Below are 27,940 nucleotides of genomic sequence, written 5' to 3' on the forward strand. Positions count from 1 at the left end.
GCTTGCTAGAAATCTTTGAATTCATCAAAAAAAAAAAACCCCAACCCTAGCTGGTTCTAGGGAGCTCGAGAGAAAGAGAGTTTAGAGAGAGAGAGAGAGAGAGAGAGAGAGAGAGAGAGAGAGAGAGAGAGAGATTTTTGTTTTCTTCTTGATTTTTTCTAATTTGGATAAACGAAATAAATCTAATGTTTTATCCCAATTAACTAAAGTTATATTCAGCATAATAAAACTTATCTAAAGCTCATAAAAGGACGAAGTACTAAATGGTCAAAAAGACCACTTTGTCCCCACTAAAATCAAAATCTTCTAAGTCACTTAGGGGTATTTTGGTCACTTTTAAATCTCTGATAACTCCCGACATTCTCAATGTCTAACTAAGTTGCTCTAAAACTACTAAAATACGAAAATGTGATTCTAATGGTCAAACGCCGCGTTCCGATGTTGTCGGGCACAAAACATGCAAACACATAAAATTTCATATATGGCATAACTAATGCATCCTAAATTCAAATAAATCTCCATAAAATATTAAATCGTAATTATTATTCTATTTTCATAATTAATCCTAATTATCTGCTAATTTTCAAAACAAAGCTAAGCGGTCTTTACAATTATCCCCCCGTTAAAAGGATTTTTCCTCGATATCTAAAGCTGTATAACTATGGATATTGAGCCCTCATGTCGGACTCTAACTCCCAGGTGGCTTCCTTTTCTCCAGAACTTTATCTTTTCTGTCTAAGATCTGAATTGGTTGTTCTTCGTATCATAAGTCTGGTTGCAGCTCAAGATTCTCATAACTCAGCACATGAGTAGGGTCTGAAACATACTTTCGTAACATGGTAACATAGAACACATTTTGAACTGTTGAAAAAGCTAGAGGCAAAGCTAGACGATATGCCACTAGTCCAACCTTTTCAAGAATCTCGAAAGGTCCTGTAAACCTATGGCATAACTTGCCTGTTTTCCTGAAATGTCTGACTCCCTTCATCGAAGACACCCGTAGGAATACATGATCTATAACCTAAAATTCTACATTTCTGCGCTTTGGATCTGCATTACTCTTTTGCCTATTCTGAGAGGGAAGCATTCTGGCCTTAATCTTTCTATGGCTTCATTAGTCCGCTATACTGATTTTGGACCTAGGTATTTCCTTTCTCCCGTTTCATCCCAGTGAATGGGAGATTTGTACTTCTTGCCATATAACAACTCATAGGGAGCCATCCCAATTGTACTCTGGTAGTTGTTATTGTACAAAAATTCTATCAGCGGCAGGTACTTGCTCCAAGAGCCCTCGAAATCCATTACACAGGCTCGTAACATGTATTCTAGTATTTGAATTGTCCTTTTGGACAGTCCATCAGTTTGACGATGGAAGGTTGTACTGAATTTCAGTTCGGTAACCATAGGCCGCTGAAGACTCTGTTAGAACTTCGAAGTAAACTTCGGATCTCTATCCAAAATAATGAACTTTGGAACGCCATCTAACCTCACTATCTCTTTCACATACAAATCTACATACTGATCCACTATAAAGGTTGTTTTTACCCGTAGAAAATGTGCAGACTTCGTAAATCGATCTACCACAACCCAAATTGAATCGTACATTCTCGTGGTTCTAGGTAACCCAACCACAAAGTCCATGGTGATATCCTCCCACTTCCACTTAGGAAGTATCTTGGTACATCTTGGTAGTGCCAGGTTGCAGTGAATATGGAGTAGTATGAGCTTCCTCGAGAATCTCATTTCTAGGTTCCGCACTACTCGAAACACAAACCCTGGTCTTAAACAACAAGATCCCACTATCTGACACCGAAGAATCTTTGGCTTGACCAGCTGAAATCTCTTCTCGGATCTTCACTAATTTCAGATCAACTAACTAAGTAACTTTAATTCGTTATAACAGATTAGATTGCAGCGTTAGGTTATGAAGTTTGCCTACAACAAACTCAATGCTTGATCTGACCATGTCCTCTTCTAGCTGAGGTGAAATCTTAATCATACCAGTTACCTGCCTAGGACCCTTCCTGCTCAGGGCATCAGCCACAATATTGGCCTTCCCAGGATGGTAAAGGATTTCACAGTCATAATCCTTAACCAACTCCAACCAATGCCTCTGTCTCATATTAAAATCTTTCTGAGTAAAGAAATATTTGAGGCTCTTATGGTCGGTATAAATCTCAGATTCCTCTCTGTAGAGATAATGTCGCCAAATCTTCAAAGCAAACACTACCGCGGTAAGTTCTAAATTGTGAGTCGGATATCGCTGTTCATATTCTTTCAACTGAAGGGAGGCATAAGCGATGACTCGATCGGCCTGCATCAGTACACACCTCAGACCCTGCCTGGATGCATCGCAATAAACTACAAAGTTTTCCTTATCAGAAGGTAGGGCTAATACCGGAGCTGTGATTAATCTCCATTTCAGCTCTTGAAAGCCTACTTCACACTTATTTGTCCATAAGAATTGCTGATTCTTTCTAGTGAGCTCAGTTAAGGGCGTTGAAATCTTAGAAAATCCCTCTACAAACTGACGGTAATAACCAGCAAGACCCAGGAAAGTTCTAATTTTTGTAACAATCTTCGATCTCAGCCAATCCCTGACAGATTTAATCTTCCCTGGATCAACCTTGATCCCATCTTTACTGATATTGTGTCCAAGAAAAGACACCTGAGATAGCTAAAACTTGCATTTCTTGAATTTGGCATACAATTTATGTTCTTGTAACCGTTGTAGAACCATCCGAAGATGTTGCTCATGCTCCTCTTCTGATTGAGAGTACAGAAGGATATCGTCGATAAATATAATAACATAGATATCGAGGAAATCCTTGAATACTCTATTCATCAAATCTATAAATGTTGCAAGAGCATTGGTTAGTCCAAAAGACATAACCAGAAATTCATAGTGCCCATACCTAGTGCGGAAAGCAGCCTTTGGAATGTCCTCCTCTCAAATTCTTAACTAATGATAGCCTGATCGAAGATCAATCTTTAAGAAGATCGTCTTCCCCTGAAGCTGATAAAAAAGATCATCGATCCTAGGTAAAGGATACTTGTTCTTAACAGTCAGTTTATTCAATTCCCAGTAGTCAATACACATGCGTAAGGATCCATCTTTCTTCTTAACAAACAATATGGGAGCTCCCTAGGGTGACACACTAGTCCGTGTAAACCCTAGGTCAAGCAACCCCAGAAGCTAAATTTTCAATTCTTTAAGTTCTGTCGGAGCCATTCTGTAAGGTGCCTTAGAAAATGGTTCTGCTCCTGGTGTCAAATCAATAATGAAATCGATTTCTCTCTACGGTGGTAAACTTGGAAGTTCATCAAGAAAAATATCTAAAAATTCCCGAACCACCCTGATGTCTTTTGGCTGGACTGTCTCAAGTCGTGCGGTATCCAATACTACGACTAGAAACCCTAGACATTTGTCTTTTAACAATTCTTTAGCTGTTAATACTGAAATCACTGGAATCCGAGATCCCAGAACCGATCCCACAAAAATAAACGGTTCCTCTCCCTCTGATTGGAAGATCACCATCTTCTGTTTACAGTCAATATTGCTTGAGTACTTGGATAAGAAATCCATTCCAAGTATTACATCGAAATTCGCTAAACCCATTTCCATTAAGTGAGCACTCAACTCCCTATCCTCAATTCTGATCGGCATAGACCTAATCGAACTTTTGGAGATGGCTAATTCTCCGCTAGGCAGTAGGGCTCCAAACCCTTGATCATAACTATCATGCGGTCTATCCAACTTACTAAAAATTCTAACTGCCACCTAAGAGTGAGTGGCCCCAAAGTCAAACAATACATAGAAGTAAGAGTTGTTGACCAAGAGCTGACCTATTGTAACTGAGGGGCTAGCCTCTGCATCTACCAGAGTTAGAGCAAACACCCTTGCTGGAGCGGGTTTTAGAGCAGTCTTCTGTTCTTCTTTCTTAAGCTGTGGGCAATCTCTTTTATAATGCCCTGGCAATTCACACTGAAAGCACCCTTGCCCACTACACTCACACAGATGATGCTTTTTACAATTGGGGCATTCTTGGTAAGTGTATCGGGTTTCAGAACCACACTGACGGTTGCCTCAACCCTGGTTCCCTTACAACCTCTTGTTCTAACCTGAGCCACCGGGTGCAGTTGGTGCTTTTCTTTTCTGATTAGTGGTCGAGCCACTACCACCCCTACCATAACCAGAGGTAGGAGGAGTAGGGCCCTACCAATGACCTGAGTCCCTCGAGACTCCTGAGTGCACTCCACTGCGCCCTCAACTTGTAATGCCATCCCCACCATGTCAGCATAGGTGGTATTATCGTCAGTAGTAATTATAAGATCATGTCTTATCTTCAAATTTAATCCATCCATGTACTTTTCTTTCTTACTGAAATTGGTTAGCACAATTCTTGAGGCCAACCTAGCCAATCAATCAAGCTAAATTATGTATTCAGTAACACTCATATTCTCCTTCAGCCCTTCTGGGTCAGCTGGGTAAATTCCTTACTTTTAGCATTTCTTACCACTTCGTTATAGTACTTCGCGTTAAATAACTCCTGAAACTTTTCACAGGTCATAGTAGTAACATCATAGGTCAGGGACACCATGTCCCACCAAACTAGGGCATCCTCCTGGAACTGGAATGTAGCACAGGCCACTCTATCATTACCAGTGACGCTCATTAAATTCAAAATTCTTGTAATAATTGTCAACTACTGTTCGACTTTCATCACATCAGGACCTCCCAGAAAGACTCTAGGTGCCTGCTTGCAAAACCTTTCGTACAGTGGTTCCATTCGGTTCACTGCAGCAACTGGTCTTGCTTGTACAGTAGGGACAGGAGCTACCTGCATTTCTAGAGTAGGCATGGTAGAAGCACCTGTTGGATTATTTATTTTACCAGGATCTTAGATCTACTCACAAGTATGTTGTTTAAACACCCTAAATATGAACTTTCTAAAACGATAAATTAAACAAATATAAAGTTAAGAAAACCTTACATCGATGCAGCGGAATTAATGTCTCCTTCCACTCAGATCTCTAACCCTTGTATCCTTTCGGTAGCAGAGTATAATCAAGATCTGAGCCCGAATGTCCTTCTTCTTCAAGTTTGATCCTTCACAGTCTTCCAATCTATGATTGAGTTACTGCTTGCTGTGTGTGGGCACTTACTCTTTCACTAGGGTCACGAAATTAATGAAGGGAAAAGAGAAGGATGATTTCGGCCAGGTATAGAAAGTGGGGAAGGCTCAGTTTTTCTGAAGAGAGAAATTTCTGTCAAAAAGATGATCTGAAAACTTGTGATTTGACTGAGCCATCACTTTCTATTTATAGGCAACTACTAGGTTTAGGTTAGGAATTATTTGGCATTAAAATAATGAAAATATTAATTTGAAAAACCTATTTAAGTGGCTGGCCATGGTGTGTTATTGGGCCTCACTTAATTTTACAGTTTTATCAAATTTTATCTCTATTTTCTCAAAAACGCCAATTTTCCAATTCTAACGTTTTAAATGCCAAAACTAATTATTTAATAACTAAAATAGATTATTAAATATATTGTCATTTAATTTAATTATTAATTAGACATATAAAGTCTATTAATAAATAAATAAACCTAGAAACTCTTTTCTTTACAATTTCACCCCTGCTTAGTGAAAATTCATAAAATTAGACATAGTCTAACTTTAGAATTATAATTGATCAATCACGAATCAATGAATGAGTCTTACAAGTAGAATGTTCTCAACTAGAATGGGGACCATGGATCTATATGCTGAGCTTCCAATAAGTGAACCAAATTTACCAAGTAAATTCCTACTTATTAATTCTGCGTTGAATCCACTCTTAGAACTTAGAATTGCACTCTCAGACTTATATAGAGCATATTGTATGTTCCACGATATCAATATGCTATCTCATTTAACCATTGTTATAATCTTATTGTGATTTAAAGATCCTCTATATAGATGATCTACATCGAGATGGGATTTCTTTACCGTTCTCACCCCTCAATGTATTTTGCCCCTTAAAACACTTAGCTACCTGTAAATGGTTTTTAGTGATTAATAATTAGTCAGTTAAACAAGAGCTCATCCATTTCCTTCTGTTTGCTAAGCTCGAAGGGAATCATCACTTGACTTCTATACACCAGTAGAAGCTATAGATTCCATATTTATGTTCAGCACTCCCACTCAATCGTACTATCATGTTCCCAAAATATACGTATCACCCTGACCCAAAAGTAGGCTTAACTAATAAATCTAAGAACAGGAATAGCACTCCTGAGTTGAGCCTAAGCATATCAGGATTTAGATTCTTTTAATCTTAAGATCAACTACTGATATTGACTTGGAAAGATATGTATAACGGTAAGTTTGTAATATCTTAACTTTGTTGCAATATCGGTCCAGTCCAATGTATACTCCATACATTCGAAACTAGTATACTTTACTAATGTCCTGGAAAGAACATAACACTTACTCCAAGTGTAAGTATACATCATCGCTGATTATCACATCAGTGTAAATCCAATAACACTGATGAAACAGGGACCAAGTCTTTTGATTCATATGATCACAATCACATTCCACTGTGTTGACGATACTGTAATTGTGAATAAACATATGATCTGGATTTAACTGATTTTGTGTGTATGAATGTAATAAACATATCAAACATATTAAACTATTAGCATGTAAAATTCATGCAAACATCAATCACTTCAAATTTCTTATATTGATAACTAATCAGATTGTAAAGAGTTTTATTTAGGGCATAAAACCCAATAGCACCATGCTGCCTCAAGTGTCTGATTTCTTCCTCTTGCTCGTTGATTCTAGCTTGCATTGCCGCAAACCTATTTTCCCATTCCTAGGCAACTTGTGGCGGGTTAACATCACCCCAATCGCGTGCCCTGCCTCTAGGACCTCTGCCTTAGCCCCAAACATTTAGGGGAATTTGAGCTCCCTGACCGCCACTAGATCCGACCGAATTACCCTGACTCCTGGTGTTTTGCTTGGTGTCCATTCTATTAGAACACCCTACGTAACCAAGAGCTAGTCTGGTCAGATCGCGATCAAGAACAACTTACTAATTACCGCTTATTTTGGAAATTTAAACCATGCGCCTATTCAGCTATCAGTCTACTAAAATGCTTCCTATTAGGCTTTTCTTAAACACATACTATTAAAATAAACTACTAAAGCAATAAAGGCTTACTAAACCGTGAGACGAGTTGATCGCTGACGATGATTGTACATGTCGTGACGATCTTTAGAAGACAACCTGGCAGCTCTGATACCAAATTGTAACACCCTACTAGCTTAGGCATGTTAACGTGATTTTTAACTTAACTATGCTGCTCATTGCCAATCAACGAGTTTATTAAAAATCGTGAATAATTAAAACTTCATTTAACTAATTATAAATACCAGGATAACATACTTGTATTAAACCGGGATCTCGTTTACAAAAGTATTTACAAAAGTTTTACAGTGCATAACACAAAAGTTTATCGCCTAGCGACTAAGCAAAATAAGCCCTTCTGTCTCAAAGACCGTACGCTCCAGGCCTAACCGCCGCGACATGTACAATCTCCATCTACTCACTCTCACGGCTGGTCAACCTTAGCCTTGCCCTTACCTACTCATGCAAATAATATTTATGAGTCGACAGACTTAGTAAGAAAAGCATAATCATAAACATAAACATATAACTAGACTGCAACCAAGTGCCCATACACCTGATTACAATCTACTAATTGAGTTAGGAACATTCCCGACAAAGTATGACTAACTGCGAATCCCTCCTATACTCAGTACTCTAATCGTACTGATGTGGTAGCAGATAACTCATACTATCTGATAGCCTAGCATATATATGTTGGCATCTCAGTGCAACTCTACGTAGACCTCACTGATGCCCTAATATGCTAATTTGATGGCTATAGATTTGCATATTCTGACGGCAACTAACATGTACGTTGAACATGTATACATATATGCAACTATTATACTAATCTTACCTCGTATCCAAATTCAGGTGTGTTGACCAACCTGAGTGGAATAGCTACTCGACGTATTACAGGCCCCTGAATCACATTATTCGTAAAATTGGTGAGTGACACACTAAATTACTTTTCTGGGACTTAAACTTGAAACTAAAAGTTTCCCAATCGATAAATAACATGGCAATACTCTAAATATTGCAAAAATAGGAAAAACTAGGGTTTCCAAAAATGCCCCAACCAGTAGACCAGTTCACAACTGAAATTCCGGTTCTGCATGGTTTCCTAGGGACCAACCAGTCGACCGGTTCCTACAAGTCCCCCTGAACCAGTCGACCGGTTTACTGCAAGAAAATCTTAAAAATACACTACTCTCTCAAATCAACCCCAAACTTTACCAAACCTTCCAGACCTGCTTAATATACCATAATAAACATAAGTCAAGCAACAAAATAACTCCACAAGCTCAAAACCAAAAATTACCATTAAAGACCAAAGTTTGAGTTCTAAAACTCAAACTTTGTCTAACAGCCAAATCAAACCACCGACTAGCTTCCAAACATCTCAAATAATCTAATCTTAACCTCAGAATATAATCGCAAACAACAAGAATTACCACAGAACCTAACCCTTAGAAAAATCATAATATACTTAACTTGAAACTTAAGAAAAACAACAAAGGATGAGCTACAACATTACCTTGGGTTAGAAATCACTAAGAGCTTTCTAGAAATCCTTAAATTCAGCAGAAATAAAGAAATAAAGCTAGCGTTTTATCCCAATTAACTAAAGTTATATTCAGCATAATAAAACTTATCTAAAGCTCACAAAAGGATAAACACTATAAGAAAAATGGACTATTTCGACACACCAATCTTGGTGGGCCTGCGTGTGTGTGCCGAGATTGGTCTCTATCTCGACGGGCTCTTGAAAAACTACCATAATTGATTAGAAGAATATACTTTTTTTGAAAAAAATTATAAATTTTAGACCCTATCTCGACGGGCCCAGCTTGGACCACTGAGATTGGGCACACGGTTGTACCCAATCTCGGCGGTCCAATTTGGGCCCGTCGAGATAGGCCCAAAGACTAACAAAAAGTAGACAAAACCCTAATCATCTCTAACTTCTTAGCCGCACCTTTATTCACTCTCTTTCTCTCATCTTCTCCCTTACACCAGCAGACAACAGGTCTCAATGGAGTCCTCCATATCTTTCTTCTTTTTGTTTTTCATGTGCGGTGGTGGCGCCAATGGAAGGCAAATGGCTCGACATCGTGAACGGTAGGGGATTAGTCCTTCTCTCTATGTGTTTATCATTTATTAGTTTTCTTCTTCTTTTGTATTTTCTTTTCAGGCTGACGACGTACGCTGGTTCTAGGGAAGAAGCTGCTCCTAAGATGACGCCAGAGCTAGGGACGACACTGATGTTGGAGGTTAAGAAATATTGCCCTCATATAAATTATAGAATAGTCTTCTTCTCTTCGTCTGAGAGGTATAAAGTTCTTTTTCTTTTTAGTTTTCTTATTTTGCCTCTTTTTTTCTTTTTTTTTTCTTCTAGGATGGTCTTTTTCCATATCAAAGGCAAGAACTTTCAATATCATTGTAAGGATATTTTTATTGATTTCATTTTTAAATTGGGTTGTATAGCATAATTTTTTTTTATTTATGATTAATAGGAATTTATTGATGTATATATAAATATTTATTTTTGTTTCTAAGTCTGTATTGTATTTTTTTCTTTTCTTATTGATCACTTGGATTGTTTTTCCTTAATGTACATGATGTTTATTTGAGTTTGTTTATTTTGAAAGACTTTTTATTTTCTGTAATTTTTTAATTTTTGTAATTTTGATTTATGATTTTTTTTTTAAATAAAAAAATGACCTATTACGGGGGGCCTAGCCCGCCGAGATTGCTCACCTATCTCGGGGACTAGGCTTGCCTAGATAGCTTACATATCTCGATCGGCCTAGCCCGTCGAGAATGACCCTTTCTCAATATCGGCATTCAAATTTACGACGGTTTGTGCCCGCTGAGATAGAACAATAACGGGGGGTCAGGCCCGTCGAGATAGGCCTATTTTCTTGTAGTGTAAGTACTAAATGGTCAAAAAGACCACTTTGCCCCCCACTAAAACCAAAAACTTTTAAGTCACTTAGGGGTATTTTGGTCACTTCAAAAGCTCGGATAACTCCTGACATTCTCAATGTCTAACTAGGTTGCCCCAAAACTATTAAAATACTAAAATGCGATTCTATTGGCCAAACGTCGCATTCCGATGTTGCCAGGCATAAAACATGTAAAAATATAAAATTTCATATATGGCATAACTAATGCATCCTGAATTTAAATAAATCTCCATAAAATGTTAAATTGTAATTATTATTCTATTTTCATAATTAAACCTAATTATCTGCTAATTTTCAAAACAAAGCTAAGCGTTCTTTACAACCTAATTAGCCCATAATATATATATTAAACCCTAAGTATTCACTATTAGGTTTATCAAGATATTACACCTCAATCCCACAAGAAAACTAACAAGGACATGGTTTATTTACGCATAAAATGGCTAGAACTTGAACATAAAGTCAAAATTGTACAAGAAGGCCCCTACATAATGCATGGTCGACCTGTGCCATCTTTTGGCATAAAAAGATGGCACATGTCTCTACTTTTGAAACACCAAATAAGACTTGTCCAAATATGATCCCTCAACACCAAGGAGTACCACAAAGTGAAAGAAACTATTTTTCACCGAAGAATCATGCTAGTCGACCTATGCCAATTTTGTGCACAAATGAGTGGCATAGGTTGGCCACACCAAATGGGAATGATATTTTGTGCTCAAAGTACTTTTTCATCATCAACATATCAAAACCAAGTGAGGAAGGCCACCAAGTGGTGTAGAGACCCCTAGCCAACTTGTTCCATCTTTGGCACAGGTCGACCACATGAATTGGAGAGGAATTTATAGGGCCAAAGTATATTTCCAACATCAATGAATCCAATACAAGTGAAAAAAGTCACCAAGAAGTGTAGAACACTTATACCAATGCCATCTTTGTGTCCCAAAAGATGGCACATGTCTCTCCTACCAAATGGCCAAGAACTAATATGACTAAAGTATTTTTCTAGCATTCATATGACTAAACTAACCAAGAAACACCATCAAGGGCTTCCCATAAACCCTAGCCGACTTGTGCCATATTTTGGCACCAAAAGATGGTGCAAGTCTCCTGTTAGGATTTCGAGCATCGAAATGAGGTTTTGGGGTCCCGAGACCCCCAAAATATAATTCACCATAAAAAAAGTCAAAACACACCTCGAGGTGTTCGAGAACATGTATGGCTGACCTGCACCATAATGAGGTGTCACGAATCATGATGACATGGCACATGTTGAATTTGGAGCTGAAAAGTGCATACTACCCTTGGGTAAAATAGGCATAACTCAGATCTCTAACCCTTGTATCCTTTCTGTTGCAGAGTATAATCAAGATCTGAGCCCGAATGTCCTTCTTCTTCAAGTTTGATTCTTCACAGTCTTCCAATCTATGATTGAGTTACTACTTGCTGTGTGTGGGCACTTACTCTTTCACTAGGGTCACGAAATTAATGAAGGGAAAAGAGAAGGATGATTTCGGCCAGGTATAGAAAGTGGGGAAGGCTCAGTTTTTCTGAAGAGAGAAATTTCTGTCAGAAAGATGATCTGAAAACTTGTGATTTGACTGAGCCATCACTTTCTATTTATAGGCAACTACTAGGTTTATGTTAGGAATTATTTGGCATTAAAATAATGAAAATATTAATTTGAAAAATCTATTTAAGTGGCCGGCCATGGTGTGTTATTGGGCCTCACTTAATTTTGCAGTTTTATCAAATTTTATCTCTATTTTCTCAAAAACGCCAATTTTCCAATTCTAACGTTTTAAATGCCAAAACTAATTATTTAATAACTAAAATAGATTATTAAATAATATTGTCATTTAATTTAATTATTAATTAGACATATAAAGTCCATTAATAAATAAATAAACCTAGAAACTCTTTTCTTTACAATTTCACCCCTGCTTAGTGAAAATTCATAAAATTAGACATAGTCTAACTTTAGAATTATAATTGATCAATCACGAATCAATTAATGAGTCTTACAAGCAGAATGTTCTCAACTAGAATGGGGACCATGGATCTATGCTGAGCTTCCAATAAGTGAACCAAATTTACCAAGTAAATTCCTACTTATTAATTCTTCGTTGAATCCACTCTTAGAACTTAGAATTGCACTCCCAGACTTATATAGAGCATATTGTATGTTCCATGATATCAATATGCTATCTCATTTAACCATTGTTATAATCTTATTGTGATTTAAAGATCCTCTATATAGATGATCTACATCGAGATGGGATTTCTTTACCGTTCTCACCACTCAATGTATTTTGCCCCTTAAAACACTTAGCTACCTGTAAATGGTGTTTAGTGATCTAATAATTAGTCAGTTAAACAAGAGCTCATCCATTTACTTCTATTTTCTAAGCTCGAAGGGAATCATCACTTGATTTCTATACACCAGTAGAAGCTATAGATTCCATATTTATGTTCAGCACTCCCACTCAATCATACTATCATGTTCCCAAAATATACGTATCACCCTGACCCAAAAGTAGGCTTAACTAATAAATCTAAGAACATGAATAGCACTCCTGAGTTGAGCCTAAGCATATCAGGATTTAGATTCTTTTAATCTTAAGATCAACTACTGATATTGACTTGGAAAGATATGTATAACGGTAAGTTTATAATATCTTAGCTTAGTTGCAATATCGGTCCAGTCCAATGTATACTCCATACATTCGAAACTAGTATACTTTACTAATTTCCTGGAAAGAACATAACACTTACTCCAAGTGTAAGTATACATCATCGCTGATTATCACATCAGTGTAAATCCAATAACACTGATGAAACAGGGACCAAGTCTTTTGATTCATATGATCACAATCACATTCCACTGTGTTGACGATACTGTAATTGTGAATAAACATATGATCTGGATTTAACTGATTTTGTGTGTATGAATGTAATAAACATATCAAACATATTAAACCATTAGCATGTAAAATTCATGCAAACATCAATCACTTCAAATTTCTTATATTGATAACTAATCAGATTGTAAAGAGTTTTATTTAGGGCATAAAACCCAACAAACTCCCACTTGCACTAATATAAAACAAACTGAGCAAATAGATCAATCTGATGTCTTGATCTTCAGATCAAGTGTAGTATATTTGAATCCACCCAAATTTCTGGAAACTAGTTCATAAAAAACTCTTATGAAACATCCTTTACTATATGCTTTACTTATCAAGGGATACTGAAATCTTTACTGTTTTCAAAGTACATCTGAATTAACAGAACACATATCTCTCATATTTTAAAATATGTAATTGAGGTAATACAGTGTAGACTTTTCTTCAGTGATATAACTTTCTGGTATTTTCGAATAGACCAAGTTATAATTCTTCTCTGATAGAGCTTGAATTATTATACAATAATTCCTCCACCCCCAAAGTAAGCACCATCTTATAGAAATCGAAGTTAGATGGTGAGATACAAGGACAAATGATACACAGTTCCTTAATATCTGACATATAGATCACTTTCATAAATCTTTCTTGAATATCTTCTAATGTTCCCTATTTGATTACATCTCAGATAGCTCCCACTCAATAACAGATGTCTGGTTAAATAATACTTTTAACCTCTGATTGTTTAGAGAGTTACCTAGTTGTGACTTTTGTATTAGTCTGAAACTTTAAGTTAAGACTAAGTCATCAACATAGCAGACTAGTATTTTGAAGTGAAAAATACATGCCAGAGATAAAGTAATCAAAATTAAGATACCATCAAATTTTTATGAGGATTAAGAATTCTAGGTTCAAGTCATTCGAATGGACTGAACTTGATTTCTTTATCTTATTCTCATAATTCTGATAAGCTATTTCTATCCATGTGAATGTTTAGATTTGCTTTTCAGTAGTGTTCTTAAGTACCTATCACAATTATCAACCTAATGAAGATGGGTATAGAACTTTAAAAATTCTCCCACTCAATTAAGGTAGTGTGAAACTTTAACAAAGAACTTTCAAAGGTATCAAACTTTTACTTACAACAGTAAAAACGAAATGGAACATACAATCAAGATCAAGAATTTATATTGATAATAGCTGACTCATTATATTACTTCCATGTTTAAATAAGATATGTGTTACATAGGGAATTGTGGAATGGACTCCACCCCTAAGAATATACATATAGGGTACTATGGATAACCTCCACCCCTAAGTATATAGAGATTATGATCCATCCCTAAAGGTTGTAAAGATCATGATTCTCTTAGTGTGATAGAGTTTATGTGGAGTTGAATACTATCCAGAGTTCATTAGATATAAAAGATCGTTGAACTGCATAGTTTTCTTAACTTTTCTCCACCCCTATCAGATCAAAAGATCCTTTTATTAAACAAATTCTTAATAATTGTATTAGAATTAACAATTATTGATAAATATAGAAATAATTTCTACTGTTTATTTAATATAATTCTATGAAGAGTTGTAAATATTATAGAATTTGCATCAATAATAAAAACACTTACACATACAAACATATAAATATAATGTGGTAATAGTTGATGAAGATAAAATAAATGAAGCTCATTCTCATAAATTGCAATATTGATTTCGAAAATAAAAGAAACTTTATTAATGATAATAAAAATGTATTGCAACAATATGAGAGAAATAGGGATAAATATCCCTAACTAAAATTTAAAATCCAAATTGTTTTTAAACTAAAACAATTAATTCAAAATTGAAGAGCTTCATCTTCATTTGGACGATTTCACCCTTTGGTCCAGCTTTCTGATCCAACTCAATTGAGTTCAAGTAGCTTAGCCTATAAGAAGAAGAAAACAAATAAACAAAGTTTAGTCCAGAATTATAAATCCAATTGGATAATAATTCACTAAAACTCTTACAGTTTATAAATGGAAACACCTTGTTTCTTTGCAAGAAGTTTAGGACACTGGGGTTTCCAATGACCTTTCTCATTGTAGTAGAAACACTTTCCTTTAAGTGTAGCATCACCAGAAGGAACAGCATTTTTATTTTTTATGGCTTTTGTTCGCTTCTTGGTGTTGTTCCACTTCTTCTTCGATTTGGGCTTTGAAGCAGAGGCAACATTTGCTTCAGGTTTCATCGTCCCATTACCATTCCTAAGATTATGAGGTTTACTCCCTTTCTTCTTGGGTCCTCCAATCAAATTTTCATAAGTTTGAAGGTCATTGACTAATTCATGAAAGTCAATTTCCTTCTTATTCATGACATAATTTGATGTGTATGGTAGAAATGCTGGAGTCAGGCTGTTCAAGATAAGACTTACTTGAGTAGCACTGTCCATTTCAGCACCATGATCCTGGGCTTCTTGGAAATAAATTGACATGAGGAGAACATGGTCACGCACGTTTTGATGAGGTTCCATCCGTGCATTAATGTACTTCTTAGTCGCGTCGAAGCGTGACTGAAGTGATGCCTTACCGAATAGCTCATTTAACTTCATCATAACTTCAGCAGCCTTCTCAGTTTTAGAAAACCGAGTTTTGAGGGTGTCAACCATGCTAGAAAGCATAAAGTATAGAGCTTTGTAATTTGCTTTCGGCCAACGCTCATACTTTTCTTTCACAGCTTTGGAAGCATTGTCCCCAGGCACTTCAGGTGACGGCTCAGTTAAAACAAACAAGGCACTTTCTCCTATGAGAGCAATATTAATGTTCTCATTCCACTTATTAAAGTTAGATCCATTCAGCTTGTTTTCAGTCAACAGTGATAACATGGGATTCATTTTGATAATACAGGATACTACAAAATAATAGAAATCAACAAATAGAAATAAATAATGTTTTAACACAAAATCAATTCATAAATTATAAGCACATAGCAAGTAGGAATGATATGAGAAAATACTTAAAAAATTCAATCCTAAATAATTTCCAAGGTTTTTCAACAAACTGATATCAGTGTCCCATTTAGGCGAGAGTCAAAGCTACCATCCATTGAATAGAGTTGTCAGCTCATCTAAAATGTTAAACATTCTAGCAACCTTTTATTCGATCAAGATTGGAATCCAGCGTTGTCCCGTTTAGGCGAGAGTCAAGGCTATTCTATCTCATGAGCTTCTACCATTGTTTCGCAATTTGCAAGTCAAATATGGTCGCCACCATTAGGGTGATCTATACCATATAAAACACTTACAAACCACTTATCATGCGAGATTAAACGGTGCGAAATTGCTAATGAACGTTCCTCCATTAGGGAGGATTACTCACTAAAACAAACGCGGTGTAAAACCCACAATGGAGATCGAATATCTTAATAATAATAAAGCTCATTCTTTAAAATGTATTTTCTTTATTATTCTAATAAATAAATTCTCATTAAACTCAAAATTAAGAATTAAAATTCAAAAAATAAGAATTTAATATAATATTTATAAAATTATACTTAGATGGTGATTGAAATAAAATTAATTATTTTCATCTTAGTAGTAATCTTAAATATAAATATTAAGGAAATCAATTTAAGTTGAATTAAATTAAATAATTAGCAACTTAAAAATTTCCTTTGAGAATATATTTATTGAGTTCGAAAATTTAAAGTATATAAAAGAAATATACTATTTTCGAAAATAATAAAATTAGAAAAGAAATACTTCAAGCAAAAATATCACCTATCTAGATTTTCTTTTGACTAGTTAATTCAATTTCTAATAATATATATATATATATTTTAAATTCATTTATTTTAAATTAATCAATTAAATGAAAAAAATCATTGATTGTAGTTGGTCCAAGAATTAATTAAAATAAATAATTAATTTACAACTCAATCTATTTTTCAAGATAAAAAATTCGAAAATATTGCATAATTAAAATGCAAATTTCGAAATTGATTAATAAAATAAAGAAAAAATATATATTTTGAAAATTATTTAAATTTAAGTTGAAAAATTAAATTTCAACCTAAATATAATTTTCTATTTAATTAAGTGTCATGAAAAATCAATAAATATTTAAGTATCATGATGAAAATCAACTTAGATATTTAGATTTTTCAAGTTAATTAAATGTATTAAATTCAAGAAATAATAATTAAGTGTAGAGAAGGCTTAATTATTAATTTCTAGTTTAATACTAGGAAAAATATAATTAATAAAATTGTACCAAAATTAATTATTTAAATAATTAATTTCACAAATTATAATATTTTCCTATTTAAATATTAGAAATAATAAGTAGTCCAGAAATTACTATCTAGAAAATATCTTATTTGACTAAGTATCTTTTCAAATATTTGAAAAATATCTAATTTAAGTTATATAGAAAAAATCTAAAACTTAAATAATTTCAAATTTAGATTTAATTAAATATCAAAAATTAAGTTGTAACCATTTAATTCGAAGATATCTTTTTAAGTTAATATTCGAAAAGATATTAACCTAAAAAATATCTAAAATATTCCATTTTAAGTTAATATTCGAAAAGATATTAACTTAAAAAATATCTTAAGAATCTTTAATAACTAATGCCTAGGATTCCTCAACTTGATTTAAATTTAAATCAAATATTCAAATTTAAGTTAGATAAGAAAAATCAGTTGATACAACTAATTTATAACTTAAATAGGAATATTTAATTAAATAAGCTCCAGAAAGAATCTTAGTTAGTTAAAATTCTATATTTAATTAAATACAAGAAAAATACAAATAGTTTGTCTAGAAATAATATCTAAACTAAAAGTGTTTTTCTTAAAATTAACTTTAAAATATTAAAATGAAAATAAATTTTCATATATTTTAAAGTTAATTATGTTGCTAATTCAATTTTTATTAGGTCAAACTAATATAATTAACCTAGTACAGTTATTCAAATCAAGCAAATGGGCCTTCACAATCAGGGTAGTTCATGTGAGGGGGTGTTGGGTTCAGTATGTCGTACCCACTTCTATGGCTCCCAACTCTCACACAAGGCCCAAAAGAGAGGAATTTAACCTTAAAATAAATAACTGTTTGTAACACCCTAACTAACATAGGCGTATTACGTGATTTTTAAACATGCTGTGCAGCTCGTTACTAATCAACGAGGTTTAAGGAAAAACGTGATTAAATAAAATTTTTGCTTTTTAATTAAACTTAGAAAATAATATTACAAAAGACTCGGGATTCCGATTACAAAATCATTTACAAAAAGATTTAACTGTTTATACAAAATAATGTCGCCTAGCGACCAGTTACAAAATCAGCCTCGCTGTCACGATGATCGTACGCTCCAGGCCTAACCGCCCCGACATGTACAATCTTCACAAACTCGCTCACGGTCCATCAGCTCTAGCCTTGCCTTTACCTACACATAAACGTAGAACTGTGAGTCGACAAACTTAGTAAGAAAAGCATAATAATACTCATACATAATCCCGGTCATGATCAGACGCCCATACCCCTGATCATAACCCTAACTGCCGTGTCCAACACGATACTGAGTCCCGCTACTGCCGTGTCCAACACGGTACTGAGCCACTACTGCCATGTCCAACATGGTACTGAGTTCTGAACGTTCATAGGGACGGTACTATTGACACGTAACAACCTGATCGGTCGAACCGGTCATACTCCGACTGCTGGTCATACTCCAGCCTGTACCGACGTGTTACTATATCCTCCTGATCGGTCGAACCGGTCATACTCCGGCTGCTGGTCATACTCCAGCCTGTACCGACGGGATAAGTCAATAGTACGGAACCACCAACCAAGTGTCAGCCTGATCGGTCGAACCGGTCATACTCCGGCTGCTGGTCATACTCCAGCCTGTACCGACGTGACAGGGTTGGATGGTTCGAAGCCAACATACATATCTAATGTAATCTAACAGGCTTCCTACATGCACGCTAAACATGTAATCTACATATGCATACTGCTATACTAATCCTACCTGGATTGCGAATTCAGGTGTGCCGGTCAACCTGACTGGAACTTTAGCTGAGCGGCGGATTACAGGCTCCTAAACCATAAAAATCACAACACTATAAGTGACATGCTAAATCACTTCCCAGGGACTTAAACTAGGAACTAAAAGTTTCCCTATCGATAAAAAGCATTGCAATACCCCCTAAAACATAAAAACGAGGAAAACTAGGGTCCCTGAATTTTCCCCAACCGGTAGACCGGTTGCCCAACCGGAATTCCGGTTCTGGAAAATTCAGAACCCTCATCCGGAATTCCGGATGCACAACCGGAATTCCGGTTCCTCGCAGGTAGCAAACCCAAATTTTCATAACTTGAACAAATCAACCCCAAATCACATGAAACCTTCCAGACCTGTTTTATACCTCCCCTAGAACATTTCCAAGGCATTAAAACAACCCAGAAACCACAGATACGAAAAATGCCATTGGAGCTCAAGCTTTGAGTTCTAAACTCAAGCTTGAGCAAAACCACCTAACATGCATTCAAACTAGCTTGAATCTACTTAAACAAGCATAACTAAGCCTCTGAAAATGAAAACAACTAACTACAGCAAGTAAATTACAGATTCACATATTTCTTCAAAAATCATAGTTTTATACAAAATTTCACAAACTTAAACCAAGCAACTAGCATGCATGAAACCTACTTAAATTCCTTTAATTCAAGCATAGAAAAACAAAGAAAAATAACCTAAACTACAGCAGCAACAACTCAAACTCATCATGCATTTACTCATCATTTTCACCATTTTATTCAAGAAAATAAAGGAGGAAAATTAAGAAACACCTACCACAATCAAGAGCTCACAAAATTATGATGAATCTAGCTTGAAAATTGAAGAAAATTCCAGCCCTTGAACCCCAAGCAACCAGCCGAAAAGAGAGAGAGAAAAGAGAGAGAAAGCTTTTCCAATTTTCTAATTTTTTTAAACTTAGTAATTTTTTGATAAAATGAACTAAAACCCACATAACATATAACCTCATTTCAGCCAACATAAAATACACATTTATTTTTCAAATAACAAAATCACTAAAAGACAAAATACTAATGGGGCAAAAAGACCATTTTCCCCTCCACACTAAAACCACATAATAATCACTAAAGGGGTATTTTTGGGAAATTCTAAATTCTCGGCCATTCCCGACATTCCCAATGTCTAGAAACCCGTCCCAAACTACTAACATACTAAGTTGTGATTTCTACTGAGCCAAACACCGGGTTCCAAAATACCGGGCACCGAAAATGCAAAATATGAAAACTACTGAATGACATAGCAATGCATTTCTGAATTCCATAAATAACAGTATAATAAATTATTTAAATAGCTATAAATAATTTTCATAATTAATCATAATTAACTGCTAATTTCTAAATTAAACTAAGCGGGCTTTACAACTATCCCCCCCTTAAAAGGATTTCGTCCCCGAAATCTAACCTGAATAACTCTGGATATTGAGCTCTCATATCTGACTCTAGCTCCCAGGTGGCTTCCTCCACCTTGCTGTTTCTCCAGAGAACCTTGACCAATGCTATGGTCTTATTCCGAAGGACTTTATCTTTTCTATCCAGGATCTGCACTGGCTGTTCCTCATAAGTCATGTCTGGTTGTAGCTCAAGACTCTCATAACTGAGTATATGAGAGGGATCTGAAACGTATTTTCTCAACATCGAGACATGGAATACGTTGTGAACTGCTGATAAGGCTGGAGGCAATGCTAACCGATATGCCACTTGACCTATCTTCTCGAGAATCTCGAAAGGTCCTGTAAATCTAGGGCATAACTTACCTCTTTTCCCGAAACGTTTAATCCCCTTCATCGGAGATACCCGTAAAAACACATGGTCCCCTACTTGGAACTCAACATCTCTGCGTTTCGGATCTGCGTAACTCTTCTGTCTGCTCTGTGAGCCAAGCATTCTCGCTTTTATCTTCTCTATTGCCTCATTGGTCCGCTGCACTGACTCTGGACCTAGGTATTTCCTCTCCCCTGTCTCATCCCAGTGGATAGGAGATCTACATTTCCTACCGTATAACAGTTCATAGGGAGCCATCCCTATCGTACTCTGATAACTGTTGTTGTAAGAAAATTCTATCAAAGGTAGATACTTATTCCATGAGCCTTCAAAGTCCATAACACAAGCTCTCAACATGTCCTCCAATATCTGAATTGTCCTTTCGGACTGACCATCTGTCTGAGGATGGAATGCTGTACTGAATTTCAGCTTTGTACCCATTGCTCTTTGCAAACTTTGCCAAAATTTGGAGGTGAACTTTGGATCCCTGTCCGAAACTATAGACTTCGGTACCCCGTGAAGTCTCACTATCTCTCTGACATACAACTCTGCCAACTGATCCACTGTAAATGTTGTTCTAACCAGCAGAAAATGAGCAGATTTCGTAAATCGATCCACCACTACCCAGATGGAATCATACAAACCCGTGGTCCTAGGTAACCCGACCACAAAATCCATTGTGAGATCTTCCCATTTCCATTCTGGTAGGGTTAAAGGCTGCAACAACCCTGCTGGTCTCTGATGTTCAGCCTTAATCTAATGACAAGTGAGGCATCTCAATACGAATTCTACCAAATTCTTCTTCATACCGCTCCACCAATAGTACGGTTTCAAATCTTGGTACATCTTAGTGGTGCCGGGATGCAGAGAATACGGGGTAGAATGAGCCTCCTCAAAGATCTCATTCCTAAGTTCCACACTATTCGGAACACAAACCCTGGCTTTATACAAAAGCATCCCACCGTCTGACACTGAAAAGTCCTTGGCTTGACCAGCCAATACCTCATCTCTAATCTTTACTAAATCTGGATCCGTCATCTGAGCGACTTTTATTCTTTCCAACAGGTCAGATTGCAGCGTTAAGTTGTGAAGCTGACCTAGCACAAACTCAATGCTGGATCTAACCATATCCTCTGCTAGCTGAGGTGAGATCTGAACCATACTAGCTACTTGCCCGGGACCCTTTCTGCTCAAGGCATCGGCCACTACATTGGCTTTTCCGGGGTGATAAAGGATTTCACAGTCGTAATCTTTCACTAACTCCAACCAACGCCTTTGTCTCATATTCAAATCCTTCTGAGTAAAGAAATACTTGAGACTTTTATGGTCGGTATAGATCTCACACTTTTCCCCGTAAAGATAATGCCGCCAAATCTTCAATGCGAAAACCACCGCGGCCAACTCTAGGTCATGAGTCGAGTATCGCTGCTCATAATCCTTTAACTGACAGGAGGCATAAGCGATAACCCGATCGGCTTGCATCAATACACACCCCAAACCCTGTTTGGATGCGTCACAATAAACTACGAACTTCTCCTTGTCTGAAGGCAAAGCTAGCACTGGAGCGGTAATTAACCTCTGTTTCAGCTCCTGGAAACTAGCTTCGCATTTGTCTGACCAAATAAATCGCTCATTCTTCTTTGTAAGCTCGGTTAGGGGTATTGAAATTTTTGAAAACCCTTCCACGAACCTACGGTAGTACCCAGCTAAACCCAAGAAGCTTCTGATCTCTGTCACTGTCTTCGGTCTCGGCCAATCCCTGACGGATTCAATCTTCCCGCGATCTACCTTGATCCCATCTTTGCTCACAATGTGCCCTAGGAAGGACACCTGAGATAGCCAGAACTCACATTTCTTGAACTTGGCATAAAGCTTATGTTCTCGAAGCTGTTGCAGTACCATCTGAAGATGTAACCCATGCTCCTCTTCTGATTGAGAGTACACGAGGATGTCGTCAATAAACACAATCACACAGATATCGAGGAAATCCTTGAATACTCTATTCATCAAGTCCATGAATGCCGCAGGAGCATTGGTTAGTCCGAACGACATAACCAGAAATTCGTAATGTCCATACCTAGTGCGGAAAGCCGTCTTCGGAAGGTCCTCCTCTCGGATTCTCAACTGATGATAACCCGAACGGAGATCAATCTTAGAAAAGACCGTCTTCCCCTGAAGCTGATCGAACAAATCATCGATCCTAGGTAATGGATATTTATTCTTCACCGTCAGCTTGTTCAATTCCCTGTAGTCGATGCACATCCTCATAGATCCATCCTTCTTCTTGACGAATAAAACCGGGGCTCCCCAGGGTGACACACTGGGCCGAATAAACCCTATGTCAAGCAACCCTTGGAGCTGAATCTTTAATTCCTTAAGTACAGCTGGAGCCATTCTATACGGGGCTTTGGAAACCGGTTCCACCCCTGGTGCCAAGTCTATCACAAAATCAATCTCCCGCTGAGGTGGTAACCCTGGAAGTTCTTCGGGAAAAACATCCGAAAATTCCCGAACCACCTTGATGTCCTCTGGCCGAATGGTATCTGGCCGAGTGGTGTCCACCACCACGGCCAGAAACCCTAAACAACCGCCGTGCAACAATTCTCTAGCTGACATGGCCGAAATTACCGGGATCCGAGATCCCTGAACTGAACCAACAAACACAAATGGTTCTTCACTTTCCGGTTGGAAGATCACCATCTTCCTTTTACAATCAATGCTCGCCGAATATTTAGATAGGAAATCCATTCCTAATATAATATCGAATTCGACTAGACTCATCTCTATCAGATCAGCACTTAACTCTCTACCATCTATCCTGATCGGCATAGGCCTAATCCACCTATTGGAGATAACCAATTCTCCGCCAGGTCATAGGGTTCCAAACCCTGATTCATAACTATCGTACGGTCCACCCAATTTACCAAAGACTCTGGCCGCCACATAAGAATGTGTAGCCCCAGAATCAACCAGCACTGAATATAGCGAGTTATTAATAGAAAGCTGACCTGTGACAACTGATGGGCTGGCATCTGCATCAGCCTGAGTAATGGCGAACACCCTGGCTGGAGTGGGTATCGCCGGAGCTCTCGGTGCCTCTGATCGGAGTTGGGGACAGTCCCTCTTGAAGTGTCCGGGCATGCCACAGTGAAAGCAGCCCTGACCTTTGCACTCACCCCGATGGTGCCTCTTGCAGCTAGGGCACTCGGGATAGGAGAATCGGGTCTCGGTACCACCAGGACGACTCCCTCTGTCCTGGTTCCCCCGGAACCTCTTGTTCTGACTCGAGCCACCGGAAGCAATGGGTGCTCTCTTCCTCTAATCAATGGTCGAACCACTACTCCCCCTGCTAAAGCCTGATGCAGGAGGGGTAGGAGCCCCGCCACTCACCGGAGTACTAGCTGACTCCAACATACACCCAACTGCGCCCTCAGCTCGCAGTGCCTTCTCCACCATCTGAGCATAGGTGGTGCTGTCGTCCGTGGTAATCATCAAATCGTGTTTGATCTTCGCATTCAACCCGTCCAAGTACTTCTCCTTCTTGCTGAAGTCGGTTGGCACAATTCCCGAGGCTAACTTCGCCAACCGATCAAACTGAGTAGTATACTCAGTGACGCTCATATTCTCACGCTGGGTCAGGTGAGCGAACTCTTTCCTCTTGGCGCTTCTGACCGCCTCATTGTAGTACTTCGCGTTGAAGAGTTCCTGGAACCTTTCCCAGGTCATGGTGGTGACGTCATGGATCTGAGACACCATGTCCCACCAGACCAGAGCGTCCTCCTGGAACTGGAAAGTGGCACACACCACTCTGTCATTACCGGTGACACCCATGAAATTCAAGATCTTGGTAATCACCGTCAGCCACTGTTCGGCTTTCATCACGTCCGGACCTCCCAGGAAAACTGGAGGTGCTTGCTTCCGGAACCGTTCGTACAAAGGTTCCAATCTATTGGCCGCCACCACTATCTCGGCACGGGCGGCGAGGGCGGTGTGCCACTGGAACTATGGGCACTGGAACTGCAGGAGCACCCTGTTGTCTCAACCTCTGAATCTCGAGGTCTTGTTCTTCAATCCGGGCTTGCATCTCCGCAAACCGAACCTCCCAATTCTGGGCTCCCTGATCGGCTGGGGGAGCCTGGGCAGCCTGTGGCGGGTTCTCATCACCCCGGCCACGAGCCCTGCCTCGGGGACTTCTACCTCGGCCCCTAACAGGTGGGGGAAACTGAGCTCCCTGACCTTGATTCGACCCCACTGAGTTGCCCTGACTCCTGGTGGTCCGCCTGGCGTCCATCTAGTTAGAACCGCCTGCGAAACCAAGAGTTGGCATATCAGGTCGTAATCAAGGAGAGCTTACTAATGCCGCTTAATTTGGAAATTAAAAACGAAACATGCGCCTATTCTACTATCAGGCTACTAACATGCTTCCTAACAGGCTTTTCTTTTTCATAACTGAATAAAATAAACTACTAAAGCAATAAAGGCTTACTGAACCGTGAAACGAGCTAACTGCTGATGATGATTGTACATGTCGTGACGATCTTCGGAAGATAACCCGGCGGCTCTGATACCAAATTGTAACACCCTAACTAACATAGGCGTATTACGTGATTTTTAAACATGCTGTGCAGCTCGTTGCTAATCAACGAGGTTTATGGAAAAACGTGATTAATTAAAATTTTTGCTTTTTAATTAAACTTAGAAAATAATATTACAAAAGACTCGGGATCCCGATTACAAAATCATTTACAAAAAGATTTAACTGTTTATACAAAATAATGTCGCCTAGCGACCAGTTACAAAATCAGCCTCGCTGTCCCGATGATCGTACGCTCCAGGCCTAACCGCCCCGACATGTACAATCTTCACAAGCTCGCTCACGGTCCATCAGCTCTAGCCTTGCCTTTACCTACACATAAACGTAGAACTGTGAGTCGACAGACTCATTAAGAAAAGCATAATAATACTCATACATAATCTCGGTCATGATGAGACGCCCATACCCCTGATCATAACCCTAACTGCCGTGTCCAACACGATACTGAGTCCCGCTACTGCCGTGTCCAACACGGTACTGAGCCACTACTGCCATGTCCAACATGGTACTGAGTTCTGAACGTTCATAGGGACGGTACTATTGACACGTAACAACCTGATCTGTCGAACCGGTCATACTCCGCCGCCGGTCATACTCCACTCGTACCGACGTGTTACTATATCCTCCTGATCGGTCGAACCGGTCATACTCCGGCTGCTGGTCATACTCCAGCCTGTACCGACGGGATACGTCAATAGTACGGAACCACCAACCAAGTGTCAGCCTGATCGGTCGAACCGGTCATACTCCGGCTGCTGGTCATACTCCAGCTTGTACCGACGTGCCAGGGTTGGATGGTTCGAAGCCAACATACATATCTAATGTAATCTAACAGGCTTCCTACATGCACGCTAAACATGTAATCTACATATGCATACTGTTATACTAATCTTACATGGATTCGGAATTCAGGTGTGCCGGTCAACCTGACTGGAACTTTAGCTGAGCGGCGGATTACAGGCTCCTAAACCATAAAAATCACAACACTATAAAGTGACACGCTAAATCACTTCCCGGGGACTTAAACTAGGAACTAAAAGTTTCCCTATCGATAAAAAGCATGGCAATACCCCCTAAAACATAAAAACGAGGAAAACTAGGGTCCCTGAATTTTCCCCAACCCAGTAGACTTGCCCAACCGAATTCCGGTTGGAAAATTCGAACCCTCATCCGGAATTCGGATGCACAACCGAATTCCGGTTCCTCGCAGCAAAGAAACCCAAATTTTCATAACTTGCACAAATCAACCCCAAATCACATGAAACCTTCCAGACCTGTTCTATACCTCCCCTAGAACATTTCCAAGGCATTAAAACAACCCAGAAACCACAGATACGAAAAATGCCATTGGAGCTCAAGCTTTGAGTTCTAAACTCAAGCTTGAGCAAAACCACCTAACATGCATTCAAACTAGCTTGAATCTACTTAAACAAGCATAACTAAGCCTCTGAAAATGAAAACAACTAACTACAACAAGTAAATTACAGATTCACATATTTCTTCAAAAATCATAGTTTTATACAAAATTTCACAAACTTAAACCAAGCAACTAGCATGCATGAAACCTACTTAAATTCCTTTAATTCAAGCATAGAAAAACAAAGAAAAATAACCTAAACTACAGCAGCAACAACTCAAACTCATCAAGCATTTACTCATCATTTTCACCATTTTATTCAAGAAAATAAAGGAGGAAAATTAAGAAACACCAACCACAATCAAGAGCTCACAAAATTATGATGAATCTAGCTTGAAAATTGAAGAAAATTCCAGCCCTTGAACCCCAAGCAACCAGCCGAAAAGAGAGAGAGAAAAGAGAGAGAAAGCTTTTCCAATTTTCTAATTTTTTGATAAAATGAACTAAAACCCACATAACATATAACCTCATTTCAGCCAACATAAAATACACATTTATTTTTTAAATAACAAAATCACTAAAAGACAAAATACTAATGGGGCAAAAAGACCATTTTGCCCCTCCATACTAAAACCACATAATAATCACTAAAGGGGTATTTTTGGAAAATTCTAAATTCCCGGCCATTCCCGACATTCCCAATGTCTAGAAACCCGTCCCAAACTACTAACATACTAAGTTGTGATTTCTACTGAGCCAAACACCGGGTTCCAAAATACCGGGCACCGGAAATGCAAAATATGAAAACTACTGAATGACATAGCAATGCATTTCTGAATTCCATAAATAACAGTATAATAAATTATTTAAATAGCTATAAATAATTTTCATAATTAATCATAATTAACTGCTAATTTCCAAATTAAACTAAGCGGGCTTTACACTGTTATTAATTGAATAGGTCCAAAAACTAGATGGACCTAAATAAAATCTATCATGGTGTGACATTTTATTTAGCAACAACCTATATGTATCTATATCAAAACAAAATAAAAATATAGGCTCACACAGGCACACTTTGGATGGTTCCTATCATGTTGCTAGGTCATA

General features: G+C 37.8%; 1 protein-coding gene across 1 annotated transcript; it reads right to left on the minus strand.

The window, feature by feature from the left end:
- Positions 1–763: 763 nt before the first annotated feature.
- Positions 764–4,293, minus strand: LOC133035993 (uncharacterized). The gene is made up of 5 exons (XM_061112455.1): positions 4,081–4,293; positions 3,881–3,985; positions 3,356–3,781; positions 2,231–2,668; positions 764–982 (listed from the first exon to the last, which is right to left on the minus strand). The coding sequence occupies exons 1-5, from the start codon at positions 4,291–4,293 to the stop codon at positions 764–766; spliced, it is 1,401 nt and encodes a 466-aa protein (XP_060968438.1).
- Between the last annotated feature and the right edge of the window lie 23,647 nt (positions 4,294–27,940).

The sequence above is a fragment of the Cannabis sativa genome, chromosome 3 (assembly GCF_029168945.1).
Source record: "Cannabis sativa cultivar Pink pepper isolate KNU-18-1 chromosome 3, ASM2916894v1, whole genome shotgun sequence".
Classification (NCBI taxonomy): Eukaryota; Viridiplantae; Streptophyta; class Magnoliopsida; order Rosales; family Cannabaceae; genus Cannabis; species Cannabis sativa.

Coding starts and splice junctions, on each gene's coding strand:
- LOC133035993 (XM_061112455.1), bottom strand. CDS start 4,293: ATGGTGGGGATGGCATTACAAGTTGAGGGCGCAGTGGAGTGCACTCAG. Junction 3,986..4,080: donor GAACCAGGGTTGAGGCAACC/GTCAGTGTGGTT, acceptor GGGTGCTTTCAG/TGTGAATTGCCAGGGCATTA. Junction 983..2,230: donor ACAATTTAGAACTTACCGCG/GTAGTGTTTGCT, acceptor TCTTCGATGAAG/GGAGTCAGACATTTCAGGAA.